Source organism: Chiloscyllium plagiosum, unplaced genomic scaffold, assembly GCF_037043375.1.
Source record: "Chiloscyllium plagiosum isolate Xiang-an unplaced genomic scaffold, Cpla_swu_hap1 HiC_scaffold_32, whole genome shotgun sequence".
Classification (NCBI taxonomy): domain Eukaryota; kingdom Metazoa; phylum Chordata; class Chondrichthyes; order Orectolobiformes; family Hemiscylliidae; genus Chiloscyllium; species Chiloscyllium plagiosum.
The window spans coordinates 35,863,434-35,873,914 of NW_028270170.1; the positions used below are offsets into that span (position 1 = coordinate 35,863,434).

General features: G+C 36.3%; 1 protein-coding gene across 2 annotated transcripts in view; it reads left to right on the top strand.

The window, feature by feature from the left end:
* Nucleotides 1-8,975, top strand: part of LOC122539989 (B-cell antigen receptor complex-associated protein beta chain) — a 32,081-nt gene extending 23,106 nt beyond the window's left edge. For both annotated transcript variants that reach the window (XM_043675248.2, XM_043675249.2), the window contains exons 3-5: nucleotides 167-282; nucleotides 3,077-3,127; nucleotides 6,461-8,975. In XM_043675248.2, coding sequence (XP_043531183.2) covers nucleotides 167-282; nucleotides 3,077-3,127; nucleotides 6,461-6,556 — 263 coding nt within the window. In that variant the 3' untranslated portion in view covers nucleotides 6,557-8,975. The remainder of the gene's footprint in view (nucleotides 1-166; nucleotides 283-3,076; nucleotides 3,128-6,460) is intronic.
* The last annotated feature ends 1,506 nt before the right edge of the window (nucleotides 8,976-10,481 follow it).

Sequence of the window (10,481 nt, forward strand, 5' to 3'; positions counted from 1 at the left end):
AGTAATACCTGGAGCACAAGGCATTATGGCACTCTTGCTGTCATCAATCACTTATGAATCAGGCTACAAGTCAAGTGATTAACATGGATCCTGATCACAATTTGATACAGTTATACTGAAATACTGTTGTCTCTTGCAAAGTTATACTTTGTGTCTTTCCATTCAGGAACCCTCCCGAAAGAAGAGCCAAATACCATGTACACAATGAAGGATATGTTGATTTTAATTCAAGGTGTTCTGCTGATCCTGTGTCTGACTTTGCCAGGAATGTTGTTTCTGAAAGTAAGTAAGCAGCAATTCAACCTCACAGCTAGTTAATGCATTTCAGTAAATATTGTAGACTGTTTGGAATCACTGAGATTTTTGCCTTTCATACATGGGTGTTAAAGATTCCCTATGCAGTACCTAAGAAAGGATAATCTTTTATGAAGGATCACATAAAAAAAACCTTTACTTAATTTTCACAACAACAGAAGTAAGTCTCTTGAGTCTGTTATTCAATTCATGGTTGTTCCACATCTTAATTTCATTTACCAACTATGGTTTGAAACCATTGATATCCTTCCCGAACAAAAGTCATAATTTAAAAATATTCAATTAGTTCCCAATTTCAATGCATTTGGGGAGAAAATTCCGGATTTCCCTCCTATAAAGAAGCATTTAATTATTTCAGCTCTAAAAACTCTGGCTCTAATTTTAACATCATTCCCTTGTCCTGGACTCTCCCATCACAGGAAGTAGATTCTCTCTACCTATACGATACAGTTCAATACGGTTCAGGAACAGGGCCTTCGGTCCACCAAGCCTGCACCAATTTGAATCCTTATTTAGACATAAATAAGGAGGAGAAAGTGAGATCTGCAGATGCTGGAGATCAGAGCTGAAAATGTGTTGCTGGAACAGCGCAGCAGGTCAGGCAGCATCCAGGGAACAGGAGAATCGTTTCGGGCATAAGCCCTTCTTCAGGAATGGGATTCCTGAAGAAGGGCTTATGCCCGAAACATCGATTCTCCTGTTCCCTGGATGCTGCCTGACCTGTTGCGCTGTTCCAGCAACACATTTTCAGCTCGAGACATAAATAAGGGCAATTAGCAAGATCTAATAAGGAAAACCAAGAGATCTTTGATGCTTTGTTCCTAGGCCATTCTCAACTTTCAGGTATTGAAGATTATATTTGACCTGCTCAGTGCAACATGAATAGATAATATCGTAATAATAAACAAAAGCAAAATACTACAGATGTTAGAAATCTGAAATAAAAACAGAAAGTGCTGGGGAAACTCCAAAGGTTTGACAGCATCTTTAGAGAGAGCAATAGTTGACATTTTGAGTCCAATATGATTCAGGTTACCACTTGTGAATTTCCTTTATCCTCCTGTTCTGAAGAAGAGTCATATCAGACTCAAAATGTTAGCTTCTTTCTCTTTCCACCGATGAGTTCCTGTTTTTATAAATATTCATCTCTGGGTTGACTAAAGCTCCCTTATGAGAATGGGTGACAGAGAATCAGTAACTTGCTTTACCGCTCACTCAATGTGAAATAGTCTTTAAAAGAAATGCAATTTTTTTTATCCACTCGTGGAAATATGGTCATCACTGGCTGGCCAGCAATTTATACCCATCTCTAGTTTGCCTCAAGGATGGGGTGGTGAGCTACCTTCTTGAACCATTGCAGTCCACTAAATAGGCTGTTGACCAGCTGTCATTTGCTTCCACATTGTTGTTGCAAGTCAAGGTCAACCCTTTGACTGGAAGACCAAGACATGACGTGTTCCCTGCCAGACGTTTAATGAAAACACTGAAAACAAATTTGATTTTCTTTATCCTCCTTTATTTCCCTATTTTCTTCCATCCCCCTCTCCTGAATGTATTAGTTCTTTGCTGACATGTAGTTGTTCTCCTATTTAAATGGCAAGTTTTCTTCTATGTGACCATTGTCAGTGAGTGTCAATTGGTTATTAGGCTATAGCTTTGTCCAGTCCAGTACATAGAAGTACATTTCTAGCAGAACAATGCTGGAAAGCATCAGGCATAATAACTGGCTGATTATGTCACCATAACCTGTGAATATTCAGGCAAGTTTGGTACCATAAATGTGATCAACTGCTCACTTTCCTAACCTTCAGGTTCTGAAATGATCTGATTCAGGAAGGATTTATTTCCATTCCTGCAGTGACCTACACTGAGTAAATAAGTGCTCTTTCATTGTGCCAAACAATTGAGTGCGCTATGTTAGCTGAATTAAATATTGTGGTGTCAAAGCTAGCCTCTGTCCCTTGACTGCAGAGGGGAGAATAGATAGCCAGGTCAATTGCTCTTTTGGAACTTGACTAACATCATCCAAATTAAAATTAGAGCTCTTGCCAGCAGGGAGAAGAAACTCTCATTCTAGCTATTTCTGGTGTAGCTTAACCTCATTGATAGGACCATTTGTTTATCCAAAATGCCAAAAGATCTGATATACTTCCTTTTAAGATATGGATATGAAGGAGATGATTTATTTTTAAGTCAGTACATGGAGTAAGGGAATATCAAATAAAGGGCAGGCCATTGAAGACTGAGAGGATTGTGAATCTTAAGGCTGTTGAAGCTTAGTTATTGAGCATATTCAAGACTGAAATCAGTTGATTTCTGAATACAAATGACACCAAAGGATACAGAGATAATGTAGGATAATGAATATGTGGTTGAATATCAGCCATGATCTAATTGACCAAATGGCTTACTTCTGTTATTATGTTTCTATAGTTGTTAGCTACACGTCTGGTGCTAAAATGCCCAACATGCACACCTATCTTTTAACATTGGAGGACATTAACCTTGCGATGTTTACCATACTATCATTATTAGAGTTAGCAGGAAACTACAAAGTATAAGTAGACATGTTTGTTGATGTACAGCATCTCCACTTGCAGCTGATACTTCAATCACAATGTGAAACAAAATATTATAAGCTCAACAAATGGGCATATCATTGCAGTATGAATGCCAACATTTCTTAAGGACAACGTTTAAAAAAAATCAGCCAATGATAAAGAAAGGGGAGTTGAAAGTTTATCGCTTTTATTTTTCACAGAATAATCGAACAAAGAAGACCGAAGAAATAGAGACGTACCATATGTATGAGGTATGAAATTAATAAAGTGGAAAATTTTAATATTAACATTACACCAGCAAGAATGTAGACTTGAAGCAAGTGATATGAAAAATATTTGTATTTTTGGAGGTATTTTCAAACTATCTTGATCCAGATATTCCAGTTTCATGAAGCATCTATAATGTGGAGGTAGTCAGGCTTGTTCTGAATCAGCCGATAGAAATTGGTGACTTGCCATTAACTGTGCAGATTGCAACATCACGTGGTTACATCCACAAATGTTGGATAAAATGCCTGACACACACTTGCACAATGCAGATATATATACTGAGAGATATTAAACACCCACAATCATTCAGTAAGTAAAGAAATAATGCACTCACATTCTGCACCTCATCTTATTTTAGCAGCATAAGCACAACGAGGCAAATATACACAAAAGCAAAATGCTGCAGATGGTGGAAAACCGACACAAACGTAGAAACTGTTGGATATACTCAATAGGATTCGCAGCACCTGTGAAGAAAGGGTTAACAATTTCAGGTTGTGATTCTTTTCACCAGATGAATTACATGTACATATTCCATGCTTAATAATATCAATAATTCACTTTTCAAAATTTATTGATCAGCAATGGAATTTGGCTCATTGGATTCCCGATCTGAGTTTGAGTAGGCTATTTAAACACTCAGATGTTCTAAACATGCCACAGCAATGTTAGAGCATTTAATTTTTAGTCCAACCCCTAGTTTCATGACACAAGAGAATAAATACAAGATCAGCAATTCACAAAGTCTAGAAACATTACACTAACCCACTCTCTTAAACAGCATTAAAAGTGATATTAAAGGTTTCACCAAATTGCAAACTGAATTGTTTCTGATGCCAAATATTTATTAAGCAAAAATTATTGCTGTTTTGGCTTTGCAAAGATTAACATGTTTTATTCTGTTTATGAATGGCTATGCCTCTGCTGATTGGAATATTACATGAAACATCTTAATGTCTTGAAAAATAGAGTCATAGAAATCTACAGCCAGAAAAAACCCCATCCGTTCATCAAATCTGCGCTGGTCAAAAACAACCACCTAACTATTCTAATCTCATCTTCCAGCACTTGGTCCTTAGCCTTGTATGTCATGGCACTGCAAGTGTACATCTAAGTATTTCTTAAATGTTAGGAAGATTTCTGCCTCCATCACCCTTACAGGTAATAAATTGTGGATTCTCAGCACCCTCTGGGTGAAAACGGTCTTCCTCATACCTCCAATAAACCTTCAGTCCCTTACCTTACCTTGGTCATTGTTCTCACAATCAAAGGAGAGGCTTCTTCCTGTCCAACCTATCTACAGTCCTCATAATTTTATAGATCTTGATCAGATCGACAAGGGTCTATACACAGCAGCAAGCTGTACAGGAAATCCCTCTGTGCAGAATGGAATGCCCTTGACAGGATTTCTGCCAAAAAGTTCAAACTGTGGGGCTAAGGTTCCTGAGGAATGTTTTGAAACCTGAGGCCAATGTGAAAGTTTGAATGTAGGCTGGGATCAGGCAGAACTTAATCATATGTCTTTATACCATGAGTACCATCAGGGCATTTGCACCACATTCCTCAGACTCTGATTGGCTTTGCCCACAAGCAAGTCATTTGATCCATATTAGTTATTCTGGCATCAAACTCTCGTTTCTCTGCCATCCAGCACGTCTATGTCTCTGGTCACCCTACCAGCCTGAGCAACCCCTTACCTGTTGCATGTACAAACCTGTATTGATGAAGGTGTGGATTCAGAAACAGTGCCTCTCTGATGACAACAGCTACTCCTGCTGAAGAGAGCTCCAGCATGAGGCAATCATGTTCAGTACTTGACCAGCTCCTGGTAAAAGACGGGCAATTCCTGTAAGAAGTCAGATACCCCCCTGTCCATAACCAGAAGCTGCCAGTTGCAATTGAAGCTGTGTATCCGGCAAAAGAAGTATATCACCTGTGCACATCATCTCGGAAAGGGCTTGATGTAAAGGTATCACTGTACGGTCTAAAGGCAGAAAACTATCACCTGGATGTCTAGGCACACCTACCTGACTGCCCTCCCTAAACAGGAAACTCAGTACCTCAACAGTGACTCAGGATTGTTTTGTACCAGAAGTTTATGAGCATCTTCTGGACTGGGAGTTTAGAATATTTTGACAGTCAATCCTGTCTGCAGTGTAGATTTATAAGCAGCTGCCAATCAACTGACCAGTTCCTTTTCATAATACCAGTTAGTGTCTAATTCTCTTCCTGTAGTACCCATACAGCAGAATGAAATGTTACGGTTTTAAATAGCTAGGTCACATTAAACACAAAGTCAATTCAATAGAGTCATCCACTATGTTAATGGTATAACATACAAAATCTTATATCCTTCAACTTACTACGAATATCAGCAAACATCTTGTTACAATTTGTACTGTACTATTGAATTTTACACATTTCAACTGTTTAAGAGTTTTTAATAAGCTTGCAGATATTATGTCATAATTGTTAATGCTATACTGCAAATTACATCACAGAAGATTATGGCCAGCACTGGCAGGTACATGAACGTTGTAAGTATAAGAGCTGATTTACTAGTAGGGATTGACGTTCATAATGGTGTTTCAACCTGAGGTGTAGTGCTTATTTTCTGTCCATTCAAATGAATGAAGGGAAAATTAACAGCAATTGACCAATTTATTGTGAGCTCCACTTCTCCAGTGAGAGCATCCAACTGAAGAATCATCACTAGAGTTGACATCAAAAGTGGTAGCTCAAAGAAATTCAAGCCTGGCTGTCACAACATGTGACATCAGGGTAGGAATTCTGTTTGACACAGTTCTTAGTTTATATTGTACTCTATATGTTTGTACCAAGTTCTTTCTTGCTGTTTTAACACCTGCTTCAAAGTTGTGTAGATGACAATTTAGTACAAGCACACTAAGCCTCTTATCCAACAGAACCAATCTTAATTTCTATCTGATCATCCAAACCTAACTGATACTACTGAGTTGTAATTACTCATATTATTCTCAAGTCTTCTAAATGATTTACGAGCTGTTTAATTTGGTACTTTAAACAATGTTTCACTTATTTAAGAGAAACAGGCAACACAACCTTTTTGTGTTGAATTAAGGACAGCGCAGTGGTTTCGATGAGGCACAGCAAATGGGACTTGCCAAACTTATTGATATTGTTATAGCTCTTTAACATCACAAGAAACCCTTTAACATTTTCTCTGTGGATATAGATTGGATTTAACAATGAAATCTAAGTCGAGGTGTTTATATGGGTATATTGGAAGTTACTTACATTTCTATTTTTAAAAAATCCATTTTGTTTCTATTTAGGGTTTGGAAGTTATGCAGACAGCCATGTATGAAGATATCGGCAATGTTAGACCTGCAGATGCTAAATGGACAGTTGGCGAGCAACCTAAGGAGTAACTTCCACAGCCACCTCCTGACTCACTTGTATTAGGAACCCATAACAATGTTTCCCTGAACAATATTTTAGAAGAAATAATATTACTGGTATAAGAATCAACTTGAAGAAAATGATCAAGATGGCTCACAGAAGTGATTGTGGTTCCCAGTCAACACTTCAGTCAAGTCTGTGTATGATACAGCAATATTATAAGCCCTAACTTTTGCAGATCACCCCTTGCCTATCCACAAACATGTATAAATTGTTTTGTTTGCCTTTATATTTTAATATTGGGAGGATTTATTTGAGGCTTAATTGTGTGACGAGGTTAATAATTTTTTAAGAAATATTGGAGATGTCTTTTGATGATTTATAGAAAAATTGTCTGTACAGTTTAATCAAGGGGTTGATATACTTCATCAACTCAGAGCTGTTAACTAACCACATGTCACATGTAGCATAATGGATAGTCAGGAAAATTATCAATATATGCACAGTGCATTTGTAATTGGTGCATATTATGTCCAAAATAATGAAGCATATAGTACCAGTTAAACATTTATCCTTTGATCATTCTTATTTTGTCAGCTAAGTGTAAAGTCTTCTATTAGATCAAGATGAGATAATGTGCACAATGGAGGAGACTATTGGAGTAAAGAGAAGTAATCATCTTTTTCCAGAGATCAAAAACTGGGGAAAATTAAGACTTATCCTGATATAATTTGTACAAATTTTCACCTGTTGTGAGGCATGTTATAAAGACTTAAAGGGTTGAGGTGATTCTATAATCTATGTTAAAAATCACACGACACCAGGTTATAGTCCAACAGGTTTATTTGCAAATACTAACTTTCAGATCGCTGTTCCTACGTCAGGTAACTAGTGGAGCAAGATCACAAGACACAAAATTTATAGCACAAGATGATAGTGTCATGCAACTGATGTGATCTATTGGACAAACCTAGATTGCTGTTAAGTCTTTCATCTTTTCGAATGGATTGCATGTTTTGATTCTTTAAAATGTAAATCCCAAAACTACTTTCAAGTCACATTCCCGAGATAACTTAAGGTTTTGTTTAATAAAAGCTGACATCTCAGCTCAGGAAATGCATTAAAGATGTGAAGTTACAGTCTGTCTGTGTCCCAATCTTGAGTCTGACTGGTTCTATCTCCAAAGTAGGAATTAAAAGATGAAAGAATTAACAGCAATCCAGGTTTGTTCAATATATCGTACCAGTTGCATGACACTATAATCTTGTGCTATAAATTCTTTGTATTCTGATCCTGTCCCACTAGCTAACTGACAAAGGAGCAGCGCTCTGAAAACTAGTAATAAATAAGCCTGTTGGACTATAGCCTCGCGTTGTGTGATTTTTAACTTTGTCCACCCCAGTCCAACACCGGCACCTCCTCAACATGGTCTCAGTAAACTATATGGGACACTTTTTGGGGGGTTTGTCCATGTCATCTTAAGCTCAAGATAAAACAATGCTGAAAAAAACACACTGTAAACACAGCAATCTGTGTTTTTCTGTAAGTTAGACACAGATGGCATTACAGGCTATAGAGTGTTATTTCTTTTCCAGCAATTTTTTGACAGTTTTAATAACTTTTCTATCAGATGGTCACACATGTCAGGTTTAGTGACAAAGTCAGCTGATTTATCTAATAATGATACAGGAAGAACTGATTTTGATCAATGATGTTGACATCTATTTTAAGGGAATTTGACCATGTATATATTGTACAAATAATTCAGTGAGAATCTTGCTATTGTTACTAACAAATATATGTATGCTTGAGGTAAATGCCACATTTAGTCACCTCTGTGTTGTAGAATTCAATGGAAAACTGAAAATTCAAAGAGTTTGTTGAATTGTTCTGTACTTGGTATCTGTGATAACTTACCGGCTTTTAAATTCTCTTCATCAAAGGGTATCTGTGTGTAGCCTAACTATAAATGATTGAAAATCATTTCATGCTTTACTGTTTTTTTTATTCTTGTGAGCACTCAATAGGTGTAGATAAGAACATCAGGCTTATCAAGCCCACTCTTTCCAGGCAACATAAAAATTTACATAGTGTTTACCCTCCTCTCTCAATGCTTTAGAGATAAGGCTAGTGTATATCCTTCTTACATTGTAGTTTACAAAATAATTAAAGGGAAGAAGCATGATTCCCCCTTCTCAGAGATCGCTGTGTCAATTCATCTTATACATGTCAAACTTCACACTCCAAAACATATAATTGCCTATTAAATACCAGATTATCTGTTCAAATTATTATTTTTGATCATTTGCATGAATCTATTAACTGTGAATGAAAATATTGTTCTACTTGACTTGTTATCCCTACGTTTCTTCTTTCTTCCTCTGGAATTTGGGTCCTTTATCACTGTAAGCTATTTATTTGAATTAAATTTGTCAACAATTTTTAAAACTGCTGTCAATGTGATTTTGTGCACAACTTGTCTTTGCAATAGATAAAAAGGAGTTAACTAAGTAGATAAAAAGTTTCTATTAAACATTTAACATGAAGGAACTTTACTTGAACATTGTTTACTAAGTTGAAACATAGTTTTGTACCTTCACCTGACAGGAAAAAAAACAAATTAATGCAAATATATTTTGTTTCCTATGAGGTAATTGTTGACTTTTATCACCTGGTGATGATGTCACACTGCTGGCTCCTGCTTGCTAAAATGCACAGGGACAAAATAAAAGTCAATGCAGGATTTTTTTTTACTTTTTGGAAAATTTATTAAAACAGGTTTTCACAAGCAACCTAGCAGAAACAGAGAGGTTTTCTCTCAGAGATTAATATCTATCCTGTGAACAGGCGCAAGTGGTATAGTATAAAAATGCACCTAACTTCGCTGCCTTCAGTGTAACTTCAGCCAGTAGGAGGCAGTGTTTCATCATGCTCTGGTAGCACATACTCCAATGGCTTCTCTTAGTAAGTGCAAAACAATTGGCTTTCTTTTGATCATGATTTATCTATATGTAGAGATAAAGTGAACTCAAATAGATTTAATTATTAGTGTTGGTTTTGTGCATTAGGTGGAACTTTGATAGTAATTGGAGTAATCCTTTTAAAGTGAAAATACTTTCATACTGGAAATCTTTGCTGGATAACCAAAGCAAAGCAATCTCTAAAATAATGTAACCTTACCATTTATCCATTTATACAATCAACACAAAAGAATTCAAGGAATATCTGATCAACATATTTTGGTTTACCAAATTTATTTGAGTGTTTCAACAGGAACTTTAAAATTCAGCATATTTCTCCTTGTTACTGCACTTCTATCCTAGATTTTAAATAAATGGATATTTTAGCAGAATAGTGTAATTGCATTTCTGCAACCTGCTAAAAGATACAACCTGTAGTCAAATTCTGATCTAGAATTTAGACGACAGTCTAAATTTTCCACTGACATAAAAACTTGAAGCTTGTAATTGATTTCCATTTGTGTTGCCACACAATTTTATTACCCTAACTGATGGTAATACTGAAGAAGTCAGATCCCAAAGTGAAACCTGGCTTGATAGACCATAACTTTTTATTTTTGTTTCTGTTTATTGTGGAAGTCAGTCACTGCATATGTTTGCAAGAGGCAGGCAATTTACTTTCAACCAAAAACTATAAATGTTTGATAGACAACAGGAATAAAATGTGGACTATATTGCACTATACAGGACCTATTCAAATTATTACAAGAGTACAGAGTCTCAAACCTCAGTGAAGATTCACCCTGTCTCAATATTAAAGCTTCTTATTCAGCTGGAACAGCTTAAGTCTATTTCTGTTTGGCAAATTTCTGTTTTACATTCATTCAATGCCATTTCATTTAGTTATTGTATCTTCCTGCAACCCTTAAAATAAACTGCTAAGTGAGCTGACTTATTTGCTAAAATGGATTCCTAAAACTCATGTCCTCAACAG